Genomic DNA, 21,794 nt, shown 5'->3' with positions numbered 1-21,794 from the left:
GACTAAGCTTATTTCCACAGTCAGCTGGGGACCAAATTGGTCTGAGGGGCACAAGGCCAAAATGAGGGGCAACGGCGGCCATGACCTTCATGGCCTCCATGAAATTCCTGCCCTGGTCCTATCAATGCCTCTTGGCTTTCTTTATGTCTGTGCTCAATGGACAGCAGTTAACAGTTCAACGTCAATATCCACACACAGTTCCAACACAAAGACGCATGGACCACAGCATCTCTGTTAATGAATTCAGAGACTTAACTGTCGAGCTGTGTAGCAGATATACTAAATAGCACAAGCGAAGATGGCAACACCCCCCAATTGTGCCCTGCATTCTGCACCCTGCGCCATAGATCGTCTGGATAGTGCCCTAAATATTGACACTTTCAGAGTTTAACCATAGATATAAAAATCTAGATACCTCATCCGCCGCTGCAGTTCATTGGAGCGACGTGTAACAACTGGAGGACAGACGTCCGGAAAAACTACTGTTTCCATTCAGTTAATGATGTTGCTGTTCTTGGAGGCTGCATACCGGCTCCACCTGCCTCTGATTTGCCTACCAACTTCAGTTTCTGTGACGCACTTGTAGCTAGCGATTCTTTGGTCCCCCGATGCATATGCCCCAGAGCCGAAGGAGGCGTCTACCTACCTTTCTATGTCTATGATATTAACACTCAGGATTTTGCTGTGCAGAATGTCTACAGAAGTGTGTGGGTACAGTAGGTGTATGCTAATTGCTTGACTCGCCAAGGTGCCCCCTACTCTGCAATTGTAATGCAAGGTACAGGAACCACGGTGCAAAATGTGTTGAGGCTGCGGGATCGATGGCAGCATCAATCATGTGATTCACTATCACAATGACTGTAAGCCGTGTTCTCATATGAGGCTGTTACAGTAAAGGTTATCTGTTTCACTAGATCTCCACTGGCAAACATAACATAGTTTCATATCTGACTTTGGACGATGAAATGAAATCCTTTCAATCCAGGAATAGCTTATAGACCTTGATAATCTTATCGCACGGTTTCAGCTCTGCTCAAAAATGATACTAAAACAAAACTAAATCAGATAAAAACTGAAATCCCCGGGAAAGGCAGATGTTTCTCATGGGAATGTTCAACAAAAGCCTTTTAGGTTTACTTTAATCCCCTCAAGGGAGAAACCCTTTGGGGGCTGCTTTCAAAGATCAGGCTATCATAGTTTTGTCAATACGCCACCAGACAGAGACTGACTGTATTGTCTGCGTGTGTGATTGACATGTCTGTCTGTCTGTTTGTGTGTGTCTGTTTGTGTGTGTGTGTGTGTGTGTGTGTGTGTGTGTGTGTGTGTGTGTGTGTGTGTGTGTGTGTGTGTGTGTGTGCGTGTGCGTGCTTGTGTGTGCGTGTTAATGTTTGGATCTGAGGTATTGAGTCTGACACACATGTGTACACACACAACATGTATACAAAGATGCTCAAACGCACATGCACACACACACACACACACACACACACACACACACACACACACACACACACACACACACACACACACACACACACACACACAAACGCACAAACGCGCACGCACGCACGCACACACACACACACACACACACACACACACACACACACACACACACACACACACACACACACACACACACACACGCCACCACACACCTCACTACCAATTAGAAAGATGACCATTAATCTAGTTGTCAATGGATTACGGGTGGGCTCAGGCTGCTAGACAGTAGACTGTAGACTGTAGTGTGTGTGTGTGTGTGTGTGTGTGTGTGTGTGTGTGTGTGTGTGTGTGTGTGTGTGTGTGTGTGTGTGCGTGTGCGTGTGCGTGTGCGTGTGTGTGTGCGTGCGTGCGTGCGTGCGCGCCTACATTTTTTGTGTGTGTTTGAGCATCTGTGTATATGCATGTTGTGTGTGGCTGTGTGCACAATGCACATGTGTGTCCAACTCAATACCTCACAAACACTCAGACACACGCACTCACTACAAACTACAGTCTACTGCCTAGCAGCCTGAGCCCAGCCGTAATCCATTGACGACTGGATTAATAGTCATCTTTCCAAATGGTAGTGAGGTGTGTGTGTGTGTGTGTGTGTGTCTGTGTGTGTGTGTGTGTGTGTGTGTGTGTGTGTGTGTGTGTGTGTGTGTGTGTGTGTGTGTGTGTGTGTGTGTGTGTGTTTTACAGTATTATCACACAAATGCATGCCTATATACATGGCACATGGTCAAGTAAGGCATATTTGTACCTTGTTTGAGTGCTGTGCAGACCTAGCCTGGCTCCAGCCCCTGAATCTCTAGCAACCATTAGAACAAATATCTGGCGATTCAGAGGTCTGGCCCAATGGGGGATGGGGATGATCCAGTATGAATCAATCGCCAAAGAGTACCACTTTGGGCACGCCCCCATCGCGGAAAACGGCTGCACTAAGAGAGCTCTCAGACTGAATAACGGTGTGAAACAAAATGAACATTTGTGCTTAGTGTCAGGCTAGTACAGAGCAGGATTGAACTAAAAGTAAGCCATTTACCATGAGAGGGAGTGGGTTGTTGGCTGATTTACCACTGTTTCAGGGTTGTGGCACGAGGCGAAGCACAACCCTCGAATGGTAAATTGCTTTAGTACCACTTCTACCATATAAATGAAAGAAAACACAGTTGTAACTTGCAAGGTTATTTAGTTACAATCATGCAACACAACAGTGGGCGGGGTCCATGAGCAAACTCAAGGTTGTTGACTGATTTACCACTGTTTTAAGCCAATCAGAATCCAGTATCTGAACATGTGACCACAAAAAGTGGTAGAATCATATATTCTGTGCAAGAACCATAGACATGAACAACAAGATATATAGCTCAATGGCGAGAAATATGATGGAGGAGAATGCTGTGGTGTTGAGGATACTTATTTTGTGGTGGAGAGGCTAGATGAAGGTGTGTGTGCGTGCGTGTGCGCGCGCGTGCGTGCGTGCGTGCGTGCGTACATGCGTGTTTGTGTCTGCCGTACTAACCATCTCTCATTTTGCACCCCCAACAATTCATTTCAAATGAATGCAAGATCACATTGAAAGACTCATTGTGTGGGTGTGAGTTAAGTGCCAGCCTCAGTGGAAAAGGGTGAGATTGTGAAAAAAAAGAAACACATACAGTATGCATGCATCACATGTCTTATTATTTAGACATTTATTTTAGACATATCATATGTTATTTGTCTACCTGAAGAAAGCAATGGAGAAAGCAATGTTTATGTGTTTCTCTGTGTGTATCCTGTCAATCCATTCTTCTGAAGACCAAATGTCTTCTTTACAAGAGCAGGGCAAGGAGCGAAATGATTTATAAAAGAGTCTGTTTTAGGTTTAGGTGGAAGTTTATGGAATGGATTGGATATATCATAAACACAACAAACAAGGACAATGTGGGCATAATTTCTTATCCGGAGCAACATACAAGTATAAGACCAGAGTAAATAATTTTTTTTAAATCATGTGATTCTTTGTTCTCAGATTCAGAAGTCTGTCTTTATTTTTCACTTCTGAGTTTAGACAGCGGTTGATAAGTGAATCATTAACTGTGATCTAAATAATGATCCAATTGGCCAGGGGGCTAATTACAGAGGTCACATCCAATTAAGGCTCTGATTCGTTCAGAAGGCCATGGGTTAACCGAATAATTAATTCAAGCCCGATTCGTTAACCTCATGGCACACGATTTTCCTCATCTCGGTGAAGTGAGAAACAAACAAAACAAAACAATAGAAGTAGAACAACAACTACAGGAGGTTCTGCTGTACTTTAGAAGAGATGATTGTCCAACATTTCTGTGGCTGTTGTGGTCAAATCTTGAGCAGGTAGCATTGTGACAAACAAAGGCCAATAATGTGGTGACAGTCGGCTGAGTTTCAATTAGCCTCGAGTGACTGGCTTTGACACCCGTCCAAACCTCATTTCCCTTACGCTTGGAGTCCTGCCAAGAGATGGCGCGTGTCGTGTGTGTGTGTGGGGGGGGGGGGGTTTGTGTGTCAACAACATGTGTGTAGGAAGGGTAGGGGCTTCGGTTGGTGTGCATGTGTTTTAAAGGGGATTCTGTGTGTACCACTGTGCCTGTGGCTTGTTTGTGCGTGGAGGTCTGTGTTTGTGTTTGCGTGTGTTTTCTATCTTTCGCGTGTGTGTGAACATTACATTAGCTCTCATTCTTGTGGGTGTGTGTTTGTGTGTGGTGGTCTGGTCTGTGAGTTTATGTGCATTGCTGCATGCAAGTGCGCGTGTTTCATGCACACTTCTGTGTGTGAGATTTGCCTTTACGGCTGTCAGAATGCTTAGAGGTTTATATGACTTGTCTGTTGTGTGCTCAGGTGGTGCTAGTGCTGTTGACATGTCTGTTCAAACTGCCTGCCCTCTAGTTGATCTCTCCCGCTCCCGCTCCCGCTCCCGCTCCTGCTCCCGCTCCCTCTCCCTCTCTCTCTCTCTCTCTCTCTGCCCGCCATCTCCATAATCCCATTACATTTTGGTTTTGATTTTAATTCACGTCGATCAAGTCAGTTACAATAAAACCACCAATGCGATTGTTCTTTCGGCTTACACATCACAATTACAATATTCTGCGGTGGACTTGACATTACATTGTACCAGAAAGGTGCACTCGGTAGAGTGCAAATCTCCGCCAGGAGGCAGGCCCTAATAATATTATCCATTTACAGTATGCAGCTTAAGTTCTACCTACAGCCATGAATTGGGGTGTGATGTGATTACCAGTTTCGACTCTAAGGAAAAACGGCAAAATAAATTACCGGACGGCAATGGCATTATTGGGGGTTGAAAACACAACGAACTTTGAAAGGGGTTAAAGACTGACTCCTGACAGCTCGGACTGAGCTAAACAAGCATGCACATTAAGAGTGTCATAATTTGGGGGTTTTCTGTCTGTCGGCATGTCTATAAATGTATATGTTGGTGACGGGCGTTAATCTGACGTTGGCTAGTCTTGAGGTCGGCTCATAACTCCTGGCTTATCCATAGCCTGGAGGAATGATTGCTCTTGGATTATACCGTATACACAAATACGTAGTTGTCAATGATTGACAGATTTGAAAAGTATTGGAGAACTGAGGTCCTTGGCCTGCTGTGAGGCAGGCTGTGTCAAATCAGTAGGGACAAAAAACATTTAAATAACAATATCTCCTTTTTGTGTCTGCCTGTCTCCCTTCTCTCTTGCTCTGTCTCTCTGTCTTTGTCTGTCTGTGTCAGGTGGTTCGTGACCAGATAACTCACTGTACTATGAAGCTGCGTCAGACTACGGGTATGATGGAGTACTGTCTGGAGGTCATCAAAGAGAACGACCCCAGTGGCTTCCTACAGGTACTGTACCGACCTGATTGTGTGTGTGGGTGTGTGAATGTTAATGTGTGCACATTTATCCAGGCAGAAGAAAAAACAAATGCTGCACAGCTCATGCCATTGACACTCGGTCCGCAGAGGACATGCTTGTAATGCTATGCAGATAAATAATACATTTTTAATAACCAAGTAAAGATGTAAAATGTAAATGTTACATTTTTATTGATATTGCTATAGCCCGAAATGAAATACCTGGAAGCTTCTCTTAGGGGGTCCCTAGTGGCACAAAATATTTTCAGATGGGGGTCCACAGCCTACATATCAATTTGGTGGTCCTTGACATGAAAATGTTTGAGAACCACTGTTCTAAACGTCCAATTATGTTTCTTAGGGGATTGTGGCTGAGAAAGAGATACAGTATTCCCATTGACGTTCCTTGTGTTCCAGTGTTTCCGTGTGAAAGTGCGATCATTGCATTAACAGATATAGCACAGAGAATAGCTGTTTTTCTGACTGAAACAAAATTGATAGTAATAATGGTCAGGGTACTAAAGTATCGTTAGATTTTCAATAGGAATTCAATTTTAAAAAATAAATTTTCTCTCAATTTTCAAATTTTCTAGCTCCCCATAAAATCAAATATTGGTTCATTTTTCCAATTTTCTAGCTTGCAAAAAAATCAGGAAAATGCTTCAATTTTTTAAATGTGTGATTCATATTTGTCATTATTTGATTTGGAACCGACAAAGGAAAAACATCTTTAAAAAAGGTATTTTTCATTTTTTTACCACATTACGAATATCAAAAAATGGACCAATTTTTCCAATTTTCTAGCTTGCAAAAAAATCAGGAAAATGCTTAAATTTTTTAAATGTGTGATTCGTCTTTGTCATTATTTGATTTGGAACCGACAAAGGAAAAACATCTTGAAAAAGGTATTTCTTAATTTCTTACCCCATTACAACAATCAAAAAATGGGCCCATTTTTCCAATTTTCTAGCCCACAAAAAAATCAGGAAAATGCTTAAAATTTGCTCAATTTTTTGAATGTGTGATTCATATTTTGACATTATTTGATTTGGAACCGACAAACAAAAAATAGGCCCATTATTCAATTTTCAAGTCCAGGAAAGAAATCGTCATCATGAATGTCACGTGACCACGTGTCAAGTCACATGGTACACAACTTCAAAATAAAAGCTGTAGGCTAGTCTAACATCCAAGTAATAGGATCAACATGCAGGCAGGCAGGGGGTCCATGAGGGGTTTACAAGCGGGTCCATGGCTGGTTCCCAAAGTGTGGTTTGCGGACCCCCAGGGTTTCTATGGCTGGTTCACAACAGCCTGGTACACGTACAGCCATGGCTGGTTCCCAAAGTGTGGTTCGGGGACCTCTTGAGGTCCATGACGGATTTCCAAGGGGGTCCATGGCTGGTTAGCAATAAATGTGGTTCGGGGACCGTAGGTCGCTACTTACTATCACAGCCTGCACAAACTGTCCGTCTGTCTGTCTGTCTGTCCCTCTGTCTGTCACACCTCACACGTCACACTATTGCCCTGCTCATACCTCCGGGTCCCTGGGGGACCCCCAGATGTAAAAAATGACCAAATATGCAAAAATGACCAAATGACCACCCCAACGGGGCTGCTCACGGGGAATTCCCGGGGACCACCGACTCCTGCTGCTCCAGAACGGATGCCAAAGTGGTGGCGCCCCCAGTGGAGGACCCCCTCCACTGCAGCTCACATAAAATGCCGTAACTCGGGCTAGGAGCGTCCGGGAGAGCCGGGGCCGGTACCTATTCGTCCGCCAAGGCAACGCGGAGACCCCACCCCTCATTTCTCACATGGCCCTCTTCTAGCGCCACCATGAGGCCGATTCTTGCAAAACACATTTTTGGACACTGCTCCTACAGATTTTGCCCTAAAATCACGCACATCGGTACACAGTATGTCTACACATTGCCCACACAACTAGGAACCAATGGCAGTTACAGCCCTCTTTGTGTATACATGTGACCTACGGTCGCTTATCTCCCGATTAGGGAGTCTTACTGGTAGTGTAATAGGTGAAATAGTGTAATAGTGCATTACTTGTAATATTGAAATAGCATAAATGTTATTGCGACCGTTAGGTCGCAGTTACTATCAAAACCTCGACCAGCTGTGAGTCCGTCCGTCCGTCCGTCCGTCCGTCCGTCCGTCCGTCCGTCCGTCAGTCAGTCAGTCTGTCTGTCTGTCACACGTCACACTTTTGCCCTGCTCATATCTCCGCAACCGTTGCCCAGATCCATGCCAAATTTTGCACACATACTCCTTGCCTGCCAAACCACAACCTCCACCCATCAATTCACACATGACCCTCTTCTAGCGCCACCATGAGGCCGATTCTTGCAAAACAAATTTTTGGACACAGCTCCTAAATTTTTTGTCCTAAAATCACGCAAATCGGTACACCGTATGTCTACACTCATGTCATCAACATGGATCTGTCCCATATAGCGCCACCTTCAGGCCGATTTTTGAAAACACATTTTTGGACACTGCCCTAAAATCACCCTATTAGGGAGTCTTACTGGTAGTGTAATAGCGCAATAAGGGTAATAGTGTAATATTGTAATAAGTGTAATAATATAATAGTGTAATAGTGTAATTGCGACCGTCAGGTCGCAGTTACTATCAAAACCTCCACCAGCTGTCAGTCTGTCAGTCAGTCTGTCAGTCAGACTTTCAGTCACACTTTTTCCCTTCTCATAGTGATTTTGGCTGCCAAACCACTACCCCCATTTCTCCCTCTTCTAGCGCCACCATGAGGCCGCTTCTTGCAAAACAAATTTTTGGACACTGCTCCTACAAATTTTGCCCTAAAATCACGCAAAGCGGTACACAGTATGTCTACACTGTCCAAGATAGCGCCACCATCAGGGCGATTTTTCAAACACATTTTTGGACTCTGCAAAGCGTGATTTTAGGATGCCCTGATGGTGGCGCTATCTCGGACAGATCCATGCTGATGACATGAGTGTAGACATAATGTGTACCGCTTTACGTGATTTTAGGGCAGAATTTGTAGGAGCAGTGTCCAAAAAATTATGTGTTTTGCAAGAAGCGGCCTCATGGTGGCGCTAGAAGAGGGAGAAATGGGGTAGTGGTTTGGCAGCCAAAACCACTATGAGAAGGGCAAAAGTGTGACTGAAAGTCTGACTGACAGACTGACTGACAGACTGACAGCTGGTGGAGGTTTTGATAAGAATGCACTATTACACTATTTCACCTATTACACTACCAGTAAGACTCCCTAATCGGGAGATAAGCGACCGTTGGTCGCTTATCTCCACAAAAAGGCCAAAAGTTTGTTTTACCAAAATCGTCCTGATGGTGGCGCTGGATGGGACAGATGCGTTTTGATTACATGACTGTGCGATTTGTGTGATTTTAGGGCAAAATCTGTAGGAGCAGTGTCCAAAAATGTGTTTAAAAAAATCGGCCTGAAGGTGGCGCTAAATGGGACAGATCCATGTTGATGAGATGAGTGTAGACATACTGTGTACCGATTTGCGTGATTTTAGGGCAAAATATGTAGGAGCAGTGTCTCTGTGTAGCGATTTGCGTGATTTTAGGGCAAAATCTGTAGGAGCAGTGTCCAAAAATGTGTTTTAAAAAATCGGCCTGAAGGTGGCGCTATATGGGACAGATCCATGTTGATGAGATGAGTGTAGACATACTGTGTAGCGATTTGCGTGATTTTAGGGCAAAGATTGTAGGAGCAGTGTCCAAAAATGTGTTTTAAAAAATCGGCCTGAAGGTGGCGCTATATGGGACAGATCCATGTTGATGAGATGAGTGTAGACATACTGTGTAGCGATTTGCGTGATTTTAGGGCAAAGATTGTAGGAGCAGTGTCCAAAAATGTGTTTTAAAAAATCGGCCTGAAGGTGGCGCTATATGGGACAGATCCAAGTTGATGACATGAGTGTAGACATACTGTGTACCGATTTGTGTGATTTTAGGGCAAAAATTTTAGGAGCAGTGTCCAAAAATGTGTTTTGCAGAATCGGCCTCATGGTGGCGCTAGAAGAGGGCCATATGAGAAATGAGAGGTGGGGTCTCCGCGCCGCCGAGGCGGACGAATAGGTACCGGCCCCGGCTCTCCCGGTCGCTCCTAGCCCGAGTTAAGGCATTTTATGTGAGCTGCAGTGGAGGGGGTCCTCCACTGGGGGCGCCACCACTTTTGCATCCGTTCTGGAGCACCAGGAGTCGGTGGTCCCCGGGAATTCCCCGTGAGCAGCCCCGTTGGGGTGGTCTTTTTTGCACATTTGGTCATTTTTTACACCTGGGGGTCCCCCAGGGACCTGGGGGTCCCTGGAGCTCCGGGGGTCCTTCGAGGTTGTAGTTTGGCAGGCAAGGAGTTTGTATGGAAATTTTGGCATGGATCGGGGCAACGGTGGCGGAGATATGAGTAGGGGGAAAGTGTGACGTGTGACGAGTGACGTGACGGAGGGAAGGACAGGCTGACGGCTGGTGGAGGTTTGGATAGTAGAGAGTGTAAAAGTAACTGCGACCTACTACGGTCGCAATTAAACACACTTATTGCTAACCAGCCATGGACCCCCTTGGAAACCCCTCAGGGACCCCCAGAGGTCCCCGAACCACACTTTGAGAACCAGCCATGGACCCCCTTGGAAATCCGTCATGGACCTCCAGAGGTCCCCGAACCACACTTTGGGAACCAGCCATGGCTGTACGTGTACCAGGCTGTTGTGAACCAGCCATAGAAACCCTGGGGGTCCGCAAACCACACTTTGGGAACCAGCTATGGACCCCCTTGTAAACCCCTCATGGACCCCCTGCCTGCCTGCATGTTGATCCTATTACTTGTTGGATGTTAGACTAGCCTACAGCTTTTATTTTGAAGTTGTGTACCATGTGACTTGACACGTGGTCACGTGACATTCATGATGACGATTTCTTTCCTGGACTTGAAAATTGAATAATTGGCCTATTTTTTGTTTGTCGGTTCCAAATCAAATAATGCCAAAATATGAATCACACATTCAAAAAATTGAGCAAATTTTAAGCATTTTCCTGATTTTTTTGTGGGCTAGAAAATTGGAAAAATTGGCCCATTTTTTGATTGTTGTAATGGGGTAAAAAAATGAAAAATAACTTTTTTAAAGATGTTTTTCCTTTGTCGGTTCCAAATCAAATAATGACAAATATGAATCACACATTTAAAAAATTGAAGCATTTTCCTGATTTTTTTGCAAGCTAGAAAATTGGAAAAATGAACCAATATTTGATTTTATGGGGAGCTAGAAAATTAGAAAATTGAGAGAAAAATGATTTTTTTAAATTGAATTCCTATTGAAAATCTAACGATACTTTAGTACCCTGACCAATAATATTGCTAAAGGTTCTCTGGAGTATAGTTGTCTTCATGTTTAAAATGGCAAGTGGGAGAAGAAGGGTATGTTTTCAATATTACAATTGTTTGATTAAGGAGTTTAATATAATGCATATTGTCCTCTGATTTGAATATCCGCTAATGAGATATTCACTCATTAAGTGTTACTCTAGGTGTGGAGGAAGAAGCATCTCAAGGATTTATATCTAAGAATCCTTATTCTTCAAAGGTCTAAATCAGGGGTCTTCAACGTTTTCAGGCCAAGGACCCCTTAGCTGAGAGAGAGATAAAGCAGGGACCCCCACTACATATTGTATAAAATTGTGTTGCAGATTCAAAATGTTCATAGATTTCTTGACAGCTTGACAACACTGTCATCATGTTGGAGTAATGTCTTTTCCCATAACAAACCTCTTTGCCAAAAATAGTTGATCGAGGCGTTGTAAGCTTGTAGATCTGCTATTTTTGGCTAATGTTCCACAGAATAGGGATGCTAGGGACTGGGTTCAAATGGTTAATGTAAAAAACATGATCCTATCACGCAAAGATTTGGCGGCCCCCCTGTAGTAACTCTGAGGACCCCCTAGGGGTATAAACCACTCAAATATTTTCCAATTTCATCAATAACATCAACAATAGTTTGCAACTGAGCTTGTAGATCGGCTAGGAGACGAGAACAGGTGCGCTTCCTCTGATTGCTGCCACTGATTTGGGTTGTAGGTGCTTAGCTCTAGGTACAACTGAATTCAAGGATCCACATGAGTGGAAAATACAAGACGGGCTCAGATTAAAAGTTAAATTTTATTCTGAACGCTCAGAATGAAATGGAACTTTATATCTGAGCCCGTCTTGTAGATCAGCTACTTTCAATATAGTTTGGGTCCCGGAGAGACATAACATTTCTCTTTTGGGTCTCGAGTTAACCGTTTCGGGAATCACCGCACTAAGGGAACATTACTCTTTTTCAGCTCACTCACCCGTCAATTATCAAGGCCACGGAAGTTAGATGCACAGTGAGTTGAAGGGACAGGGGAGATAAATGTCTCTGCTCTCTGTTGATGTTTTATGTCTCTGATCTTTGAAGAAGGAGATAGAGCCACACAGAGGAGTAGAGAAGGAAAGAGAGAGAGAGAGAAAGAGTCAGGGGACGAGATGAAATGGAGAAGAAAGAGCGTCCTTTGGGATGCACGTGGGAGGACGCACACACGCACACAATGCACGCACGCACGCACACACACACACACACATACACACACACGCACGCACGCACCATCTCAGATGAATATTTTATGAAATATCGATTATATAGTTGCTCATAGCTGCTGACACCCAACTCCTCTGCAGCCTAAAAAAAGTTAACCCTTCAGTTGTCAGTTCAACACATCAGAAAATACAATATGAAGTAGGACGTACCATTCTGAATGACTGCTTTATTCTTTATTCAAAAACAGCCGCAACTCAAATTTAGACTGCAGTACACACATTGGTAACTGGCACAACATTAGTTGAAAAGAAACTTAGATGAATTTAAACATCTATTAAATGCCTCTTAAATCCACTTGAAGAGATAAAGCAAGTTCTCTTCTAAAGATGCAAGCTTAAGAAGCAGCAGTATATTATTGCATTGTAATTAGTAACGCATTAATTTAATGTGTTCATCACTTAAATTATGCAGCTGGGACTGATTTGAGTTGCTTTGTGTGCTGCTGGGTAGCTATAGTGATACATCATAAATCCGTTAATGTATGTTTTGTTTAAATGATCTAAGCTAGCTGTCAAATCTTTGAAGTAAAAGAGTAAAAAGTACAATATTTACCTCTGAGATGTAGTGGTGCTCAAGTAAAGTGCAGTACCTGCAAGTAAATCTACTTACCGATAGTTACTTTCCTTCACTGGCTGCTAGGGATGGTACGATGCTCGATATTATCGTTTATCGTGATAAAAAACACTCACGATAATTGTATCGTGGAGATTTAATTCATCGTGATATCCTCCTCTGTCATGCACTGGGATCAATTCACCTTTTATTCGCCCAAGCTGCATATCCGGTACCACTTAAACGTTTTGGTAAAAGGTACTTATAATATACGTACTTGATACAGTCTTTTTTTCACTCTCTATCAAATGTCTTTGTCAAAAAATAGCTGATCTACAAGCTCACAACGTTGTGAGCTTGTAGATTGGCTATTTTTTGGCAAATGTTCCACCCCAGGATAATGGATTTTCATTATAATATCGTAAATCACTTTCTTTTGTCACAATAAAGCCCTTTGCACACAGGCGCGTTTATCCGCACGGATAAAACTGACAATTTCATTTTTTAAAAAGAAAACAATGATTCTCTACGACCTCATGCACACCGGATCCGAATTAGCCGTGCGACGAGTGGCTGCGGCCGTGCGTTTTTTTCTCGATCGAACCCAGTTCGATTCGTGCGTCTTGTCGCATGCGGTTAAAAACTCATCACTCCTTTTATGACTCCTTTTGGGATCCGCAGCGCCGATTCCGCACAGCATTGCACACCAAATCCAATGCAATTTATTCATGCTGCAAACGAAAAAAACGCAACTGTCCTGTGTGCAAAGGGCTTAATCGTCATATCGTCTCATCCCTAGTACTGGCTGCATGTGCGGGCTCCAGGTTGTAATTGCTCCCATGTTCCCTGGGAGAGTTTGACTGTAATCTAGTGTAATGTGTTCGCTCAGATTTTCCCGGGACATACTGTAGCAGCTCATACTACAGGCCGGGGTCTAATTCCTGTGCTTAAATATTTTAACTGAGCCTAATATGTGCCTCATTTCACTTGTCAGGCACAATGAAGTAATAGACGGTTAATGGAACAGAGCCATGAGAGAAACATTATTATTCTGCTTTGCAAGGAGTGTAGCAGGGAGGGCCCATGCAGGCGAGGATATTTGGATATAGATATTAGAGGCAGCTGCTCTCATTTCCCTTGAGTGCTTGTGTGTTTGTCTTTCATTGTTTGTGTTTGCGTGCATGTGTGGGTGGGTGGGTGTACACACTTTCCAGCGTCTGTTTTTGTGTCTGCATCTGTGTTTGTGTGCGTTTGTTGTGAATTGATTCCCTCACCGTGGATGTTCTGTTGACCCTCTTATCGTCACTGTCGGGCAGAAACCTTGTATCTCCAAGTTTCAAATTGGTACGCTTTTTTCGTAAAGTAAAGCCCTGCTTCATCATACAAGATGGTTGCACAAAACTAGTGAAAATAGCAGATCTACAGTACAAGCACACAACGCCTTGCGGTGCGAGGCGTTGTGTGCTTGTAGATCGGCTATTTTCACTAGCTTAAATCATTTTTTAAATGATAAATACAAATTAACATGGTTTCCACCCAACAACAACGTTATGCTGTGTGTTTGTGTGTGTGTGTGTGTGTGTGTGCGTGTGCGTGCGTGCGTGCGTGTGCGTGCGTGTAGATCTCGGATGCCCTGATCAAGCGGGTGACATCATCTCAGGACCAGTGGGTGAAAGGAGCCCTGGAGCCCAAAGTTGGCCCCGATTATGACCTCACCCTCAACACTGACTCTCTGCTGCAGACCATCCTGCAACTGGACTTCTGCCAGAGCAAAGGTGAAGACACGCACTCACACACTGGAGTGTGTGGATATAGTGTGTGCCAGCGGCTACGTCATTGTAGTCCTTAGCGGACATTTCTTGGGTAAAAACACAGGTGTTTCAATTGTTTGATTGCATAGAACTAATGCTATAGTCTAATCAGAACACCTGTGTAAGGCTGTTTACCCAAGAAATGGCCGCTCTTAGAACTACATTTGGCACACCCTATACAGTACACATACAAGGACTAAAACGGATATATCATTTATTGACATTTTCTGAAATACCGGTAATAAATATTTAAAAAACTGCTTTTACAGCATGTTGTGGAAGGCTGCAGCATCAGCAGAGCGGGATATTGCATTTTTTTTTGCTCGAATCGCACAAGGTTATAAACATCTGTTTTATTATGCATTGGTCTCTCCTACCCGGCAACCGGTTAACATGCTTGAGTAAACAAAGCCTCCATTGTGTACATGCATTCCACTGCCATGGCAGAGAATCCCCAGATGGATTCTTAATGTATACTAAATATGTACGATGGCAATTAGCATTTTACACAGCTCATTTCCACACCCCATCTCTGGGGGTGGGGCGATATGTGTCCCCTTTTATCCGCGAGCTTCTCTCAGCCTGGCCTCAATTTGGCAAATCCCAAGAAAAAAGAAAACCCCCAATAAACCAATTTATATCTGTTATTTTCTATAATAGTTCGGAGTCTTGTCACTATAAGGATTTGCAAAGCAATGAGATAAGCGACACAAATGGAGTTATTCCACATGAAGACAATATTGGCAAGCATCCTCCTGCAATCAAAAACCTATCCCGCGACAATGTCAACCTGCTCACCACATACAGCATTTAACATTTTGCACCGCATCCTTTCCGAGTGACGCTGGTCTTTACTGTTGAATGCTATTCTCTGGTAACTATCTATTTTCTATACTACAACAATGTCTTGACAGGTGTCTCAGTTAAGTTCTGAAACCTGTGTGGGGTGACAAAAGGCCATTTTAAAGTTTTCTTTTTGCATCAGCCCTGTAGAACTGCTGGTTTCCATTCTACTAATCATCGGGGACTAATTGCAGTGGAAGCAGTAGTAGTCTGGGTCCAGAAAACCAACGTTGAGAACTATAGCTGTATTGTGAAATGTGGTCATGTGACTGGTTGCTTCTAAGTCGCAGCCCTCAGTGAAGCTAATCTTGTGTCTTCAGAAGCTGGCACTTTTGATCGTCACTCCACTTTGTTCTCTGAACCCGGTACGAGCAGTGAAAACATCAAACCCATCTGTACGAATCTTCCATCTCCGTTCCTAGCTTCTTGTAGGGTGAAGTCGCTTTTAGTGGAGCAAGTTGGAGGCTGGTTAGCCTGCCAGGTGGTGGAGGCACCATCCTTGTGCACAAAAATTGATCAGATCACTGCTTGTGCAGAGCAGACACATCTGCCTCAGAATTCAGAAGCATTGTAGCCATGCATGTGTCTTGAGGGTTGTGGGTAGTGCTGGTTTTCTGGCGTGCAGTTTGTTATATTGCGTTGGAGTAGTTGGCTCACTGACAGAAAACTATAAGTGAAATGCCTGCCAAGTGGGGTCAAACTTGTATGTTATCTCCATCTTGGTCCCAATACACTTTATATCGTTTTTTTAAGACAGAAGAATGATCAAATAGGCTATAAGAACGTATATATTGCACTCACTACACCTTAAACTGTTTCCATTCTATTCAATGTCATACAAATTCCTTTGGTCTCACTTCCTGTATTAAAAGAAGTAAAAAGGAACAAAAAACAGAAGAAGAAAAAGACCAGCCAACATGCTATCCAAACTATTATTTCCAGATGTGCAGGAGACTCCATTATTGAAACAAATGCAGGCGGCAGGTGTTGAGGCTGAGACCGAGACAGAAAGAGTGCTCCCGGGAGGTATTTCAGAGACACTACTACTATTCACAACAAACCCACCCGTTTATTTCCCCTTTGCATGGTTCCCTGACCTTGACTCAGCTCTCCTCTCCAGCGCCCCCACCTGATGAATGAAACCTCTGCAGAAATGCTTCCAGATAAAGACAGTTTAAAATACCTTAACCTTTTATTTTATGCTTTAGCAATTGAAAAAAGCAGATATACAAGCTCGCAGCGCTGCAAGCTTGTAGATCTTTGAATATGTGTATTTCTAAAGCAAAACATTTTAACTCAAATTTTGCTTCTGGGGCTTCCTAGAACAGGGGTCCGTGGCCAAATACATATCATTTTGGGGGTCCTTGACATGAAAAGGTTTGAGCACCACTGGCATAGAAACATGCGGTTTTCAAAAGCCCTAGAAGGATTTAGAAGGCATTTATAGAATCGGGTCGAAAATATTTAAAGGCTTTTCAAGATTTTTCTAAAATATCAGATCTACAAGCTCACAGCGTGACACTCGGTGCCGAGCAATTTCCTGTTTTCCAAACAACGCAGCGTCTTCTCTTTTCTGTTATGCACGAGAATCAACGAGCCACATTGGCTACAGAGGTTTTCCAAGAAATGACATCATGGTCGGAGATATGTGAGAACACCCCTTTTCTTTCCACGTCCACCTCAAGCCTACAGCCCTCTCTCTCTCCTATTCTCTAAACCCAGCCCCTCACGTCAGTGTCTGCCACCCCCCTTTATCTCTCCTCACTACCCCTGTGTTTTTGACCGTTATGTTATGGACACTGGAGTCGGAAAATGAAGTGATGCAACTGACTTCGCACCACCCAAACACCAGCCCTCCACTTCTTTGTGTTGTGCCTTATTGTGTTGTCGTTTGTTTTATGTCAGCTCTAATTGCTGACTATTCTGTGCCACTGCTGTTGAGTCCAAGATGCACTCAATACTCTTGATTATATCTCCAACCAAACGCATAAACACATCCTTTCAGATGCTTAAAGACAAGCAGTTAACTTAATGTTTCCCTGGTTTATATCTCGCTGTGTGTCTTCATCTCTCTCTATTTTCAACTGACATTCTTTTTTTCTCTTTCTTTTGATCCCCCCCATTTAACATTTTTTTAATCTCTTATCACAACATTCATCCATCTATCTGATCTATATTTCTTTCATTCATTCATTCATTCATTCATTCATTCATTCATTCATTCATTCATTCATTCTTCCATCCATCCATCCATCCATCCATCCATCCATCCATCCATCCATCCATCCAGTGGAGACAGGTCCCTCGGTGCCGATGGCTCCTCTTCTGCAGCTTGAGAAGTGCTGCACCAGGAACAACAGCGCCACGCTTGCCTGGAGGGTCACTTCACCTCCCAGCATCCCCATTGAGGGCTACGTACTGGAGCTGGATGACGGCAATGGAGGACAGTACAGGGTCAGTTACACACTTACATGCACACACACACACACACACACACGCACGCACGCACGCACGCACGCACGCACGCACACACACACACACACACACACAGAGTCAGATTATAGATGTAATGCACACTAATAAGAGTGTAATGTAATGCTAGATCCAGGTCTTTCCTACAGACAGCAGAGCCCTCCCCTTCCTGCTTCAGCTTTATTATTCATAATCCATATGCCACTGTGCTCTAACTAACAGCAGATGGCCCTGTGTGTGTGTGTGTGTGTGTGTGTGTGTGTGTGTGTGTGTGTGTGTGTGTGTGTGTGTGTGTGTGTGTGTGTGTGTGTGTGTGTGTGTGTGTGTGTGTGTGTGTGTGTGTGCGTGCGTGCGTGTTTGTATTATGTGTGGGGGGTATGTACGTAACAGCATTGAATTACGTTTACATGTATGCGCAAGTGTAAGTGCTTGACCTGTATTTGTCATGTTTTGATCTATGTTGTGTGTGAGAGAGAGAGAGGGGGGGGGGGGGGGGGGGGGGGGTTTATGTACATGTCAGCATTGTATGTAGATGTCTGTAAGTGCCTGACCTGCATTTGTTGTGGTTTGTTTTATATGTTTTATATGTGTGGTGTGTGTGTCAACAGCTGTAGGTATGTGACCTGAATGTGTCGTGTGTGTGTGTGTGTGTGTGTGTGTGTGTGTGTGTGTGTGTGTGTGTGTGTGTGTGTGTGTGTGTGTGTGTGTGTGTGTGTGTGTGTGTGTGTGTGTGTGTGTGTGTGTGTGTGTAGGTGTGTGTGTGTAGGTGTGTGTGTCTGCGTGCGTGCGTGTGTGTGTGTGTGCATGCGTGCACACACCCTGTGTGTGAGACATTGTGTATTGAATGTGACATGCATTGTCTTATACTGTCAATTAAAATGCCTGTGTGTGCGGGTGTGACACCGTATTATACTGTATATGACTTGCATTTGTCATAATGTCACATAAGAATGTGTGTGTGCTTTTACGTGTGTGTGTGTGCGTCCCAGGAGGTGTACGTAGGGAAGGAGACAGTGTGCACGGTGGACGGGCTCCACTTCAACAGCTCCTACAATGCCAGGGTCAAGGTCTACAACGCCCACGGTGTAGGACCGTACAGCAAGACAGTGGTGCTGAGGACCTCTGACGGTACGTTCACCACAGCAGCACAAGCAGTAGTAGTAGTGGTAGTAGTTGCGACCGTAGGTCGCACTTACTACAGAAAGCTGCTCGAGGTGTCCGTCTGTCCGTCCGTCCGTCCGTCACACACGTCACACGTCACACATTTGCCCTGCTCATATCTCCGCAACCGTTGCCCCGATCCATGCCAGATTTTGCACACACAGGGACCAGGGACCCCCAGCTCCCTCGGGGACCCCCAAGTGTAAAAAATGAGCACATGTGCAAAAATTACCAAATGACCACCCCAACGGGGCTGCTCACGGGGCATTCCCGGGGACCACCCACTCCTGGTGCTCCAGAACGGATGCAAAAGTGGTGGCGCCCCCAGTGGAGGACCCCCTGCCACTGCAGCTCACATAAAATGCCGTAACTCGGGCTAGGAGCGACCGGGAGAGCCGGGGCCGGTACCTATTCGTCCGCCTTGGCGGAGCGGAGACCCCACCCCTCATTTCTCACATGGCCCTCTAGCGCCACCATGAGGCCGATTCAGATTTTGCCCTAAAATCACGAAAATCACTACACAGTATGTCTACACTCATGTCATCAACATGCTCAGGAAGATTTTGGAAAAACAAATTTTTGCTCTATTTGTGGAGATAAGTGACCTACGGTCGCTTATCTCCCGATTAGGGAGTCTTACTGGTTGTAGTAGTAGTAGTAGTAGTGGTTGTAGTAGTAGTTGTAGTAGTGGTAGTTGTAGTAGTGCGCGGACATGCGTGTGTTCAGTTAACCTGAGAAATAATATCGTTGTCGGGAAAACCTTGTATGTCCGAAACCATTCGTTTTGTATTCATCATTTTCAAAATTATTTAAACTAGTGAAAATAGCCGATCTACAAGCGCACAACGCCTCGCACCGCGAGGCATTGTGTGTTTGTAGATCTGCTAGTGTAGCCCCTAGAGTGCTGCTTTGCTGTCCGTTATCAAGCCTGGCTCTTTAGTAGACTGGTAACGTATGCGCCTTGTAATAGTAGCGGCCCGGGTTCGCCTCCCGGGTTTGCCTCGCGGCCTACACTACATTAGTGGCAGCGGTGGGATGGCGGCTGGGCAGTGCCAGTCTTATATGATGAGGCAGGGCTTTAATTTACAACAAAAAAACTTGGAGATACGAGTTTTCTGCCGGACAGTGACGATATGCAAATGGCTCAGCTGTGTGGTCTTAAGGGAGATATCATTTTCAAAAGCACTGACTTCAGTTTCTTTATTTAGTTTTGGCAAAAAAAAGGCCTTTCTTTTACAGGCTGTGAGGGGACACAGAGGGCAGAGGTTTGTCTGACAAAATATTTATGGCCGGCTGAGGACAGACAGACAGACAGACAGACAGACAGACAGACTGGTTGATGGATGTCGTTTCATGTGAGGGGTGGGGGTGGGGGTTGTGAGGGAGACTGAGAGAGGAAGAAAGAGGGGAGGAAGAGATGAAAAGAAGAGAGGGGAAGATAAGGGGAAAATGAAGGATGGAATAAAAAGAAGAGACAATGGCAAATCCAGGGGGAGGAGTGGGAGGCAGAGAGAGAGAGAAAGAGAGAGAGAGAGAGAGAGAGAGAGAGAGAGAGAGAGAGAGAGAGAGAGAGAGAGAGAGAGAGAGAGAGAGAGAGAGTCTACCCTAAACCACCTCCGCATGACGCACGAGCATGCACACACACACACACACACGCACGCACACACACACACACACACACACACACACACACACACACACACACACACACACACACACACACACACACACACACACACACACACACACACACACACACACACACACACACACACACACAACACACAAACACACATACGCACGCACACACACACACCCTTTGTCATCCAAGTGCATTCACTACAATGGCAGCAGTCTGTTTTCTGACTGATAACTGTTATGTTCTCTCTCTCTCCCCCAGCGTACAGCTATACGGTGAAATGATGTTGTGAGTTAGCTGTGGCCTTATGTTTACCCATAGAAACATATAGTTCAAGTTTAACATGAGCTAACACAGCCAGCTCACATCACATTTTCCATTTGCAAAAAGCAAATGGGAAAAAGGTGCTGTTGCAAAATGTCTGAACAGTCTTCTTGACACAGATTTGTAGATGAAGATATAAGGGTGGTATCAGTGTGTGTGTGTGCATGTGTGTGAAACGAGAGATTATGAGGGTGTGTAAATATTTTATGTGTCACCTCCCATGCTGTGGCCCTCCACATGGTTAGATCTAGCTGATGAAGCACTTACAGTACATCTTTACACAGCATATCCCCAGTATTCATTAAAAATCACACCCGGTGTGTAGTGAGCGGTGCTTTTTATGAGCTTCGCATCCCGTGAAGCTTTTTTCAATATAATCTATGAAGTCATCAAAGCTTGGGGCATAAATGTATGCAAGACGTCTTATTTTGCATATCATGTCTTGCTTCCATGTGTTATATATTGCATACATAAATAAAATCCCTTGCATTGCAGGTCTGCAGAGTAGTAATGTGTGTTTATAGTGATGGGATGCGTTGTGAGCTTGTAGATTGGCTATTTCCGCTGTTCATCTTATGACAAAGTATATATAGTGCTTTAGGACAAATGTACAATTTAGCAGACGCTCTTAATCCAGAGCGACTTAAAATAAACAAGGTAATACATGAGTACATCAACAAGCTGATTTGATTGAATTGGCTTTGTTCTTCACAATGCTAAAGCATTAACTTTTTTTGTCCGCCCTCCACAGTGGCGTGGTTCACGTTTGACCCCACATCTGCGCACCGGGACATCGTCTTGTCCAACGAGAACCAGACGGTCAGCTGTAACAGCTACGACGATCGCGTGGTATTGGGGACTGCTGCTTTCTCCAAGGTAAAGAAGCCATCAGGACACAAAACCCACGTCACCAATGTGTCCATACACAGACAAACATGTTATTTTGATCAGAATATGTATGACACTGATTTACTACCAGTAAGACTCCCTAA

At 44.4% G+C, this 21,794-nt stretch overlaps 2 protein-coding genes across 2 annotated transcripts in view; both read left to right on the top strand.

Annotated features, from left to right (window-relative positions):
- The window catches only part of cUnh1orf198 (chromosome Un C1orf198 homolog), a 387,053-nt gene that overhangs the window by 211,207 nt on the left and 154,052 nt on the right, over positions 1–21,794 (top strand). The gene's annotated exons all lie outside the window — the stretch shown is intronic.
- The window catches only part of trim67 (tripartite motif containing 67), a gene marked incomplete at both ends in the record, with an annotated part of 62,701 nt that overhangs the window by 36,033 nt on the left and 4,874 nt on the right, over positions 1–21,794 (top strand). The window contains 5 exons of the mRNA XM_080744496.1: positions 5,243–5,353; positions 14,174–14,327; positions 17,506–17,660; positions 18,668–18,806; positions 21,554–21,678. Of these exons, the coding sequence (XP_080600622.1) occupies positions 5,243–5,353; positions 14,174–14,327; positions 17,506–17,660; positions 18,668–18,806; positions 21,554–21,678 (684 nt within the window). The remainder of the gene's footprint in view (positions 1–5,242; positions 5,354–14,173; positions 14,328–17,505; positions 17,661–18,667; positions 18,807–21,553; positions 21,679–21,794) is intronic.

Source organism: Nannobrachium achirus, assembly GCF_963921795.1.
Source record: "Nannobrachium achirus genome assembly, chromosome: 16".
Lineage (NCBI taxonomy): Eukaryota > Metazoa > Chordata > Actinopteri > Myctophiformes > Myctophidae > Nannobrachium > Nannobrachium achirus.
Note: the sequence above shows the minus strand (reverse complement) of the source record. Positions and strands in the feature narration are given on the sequence as shown.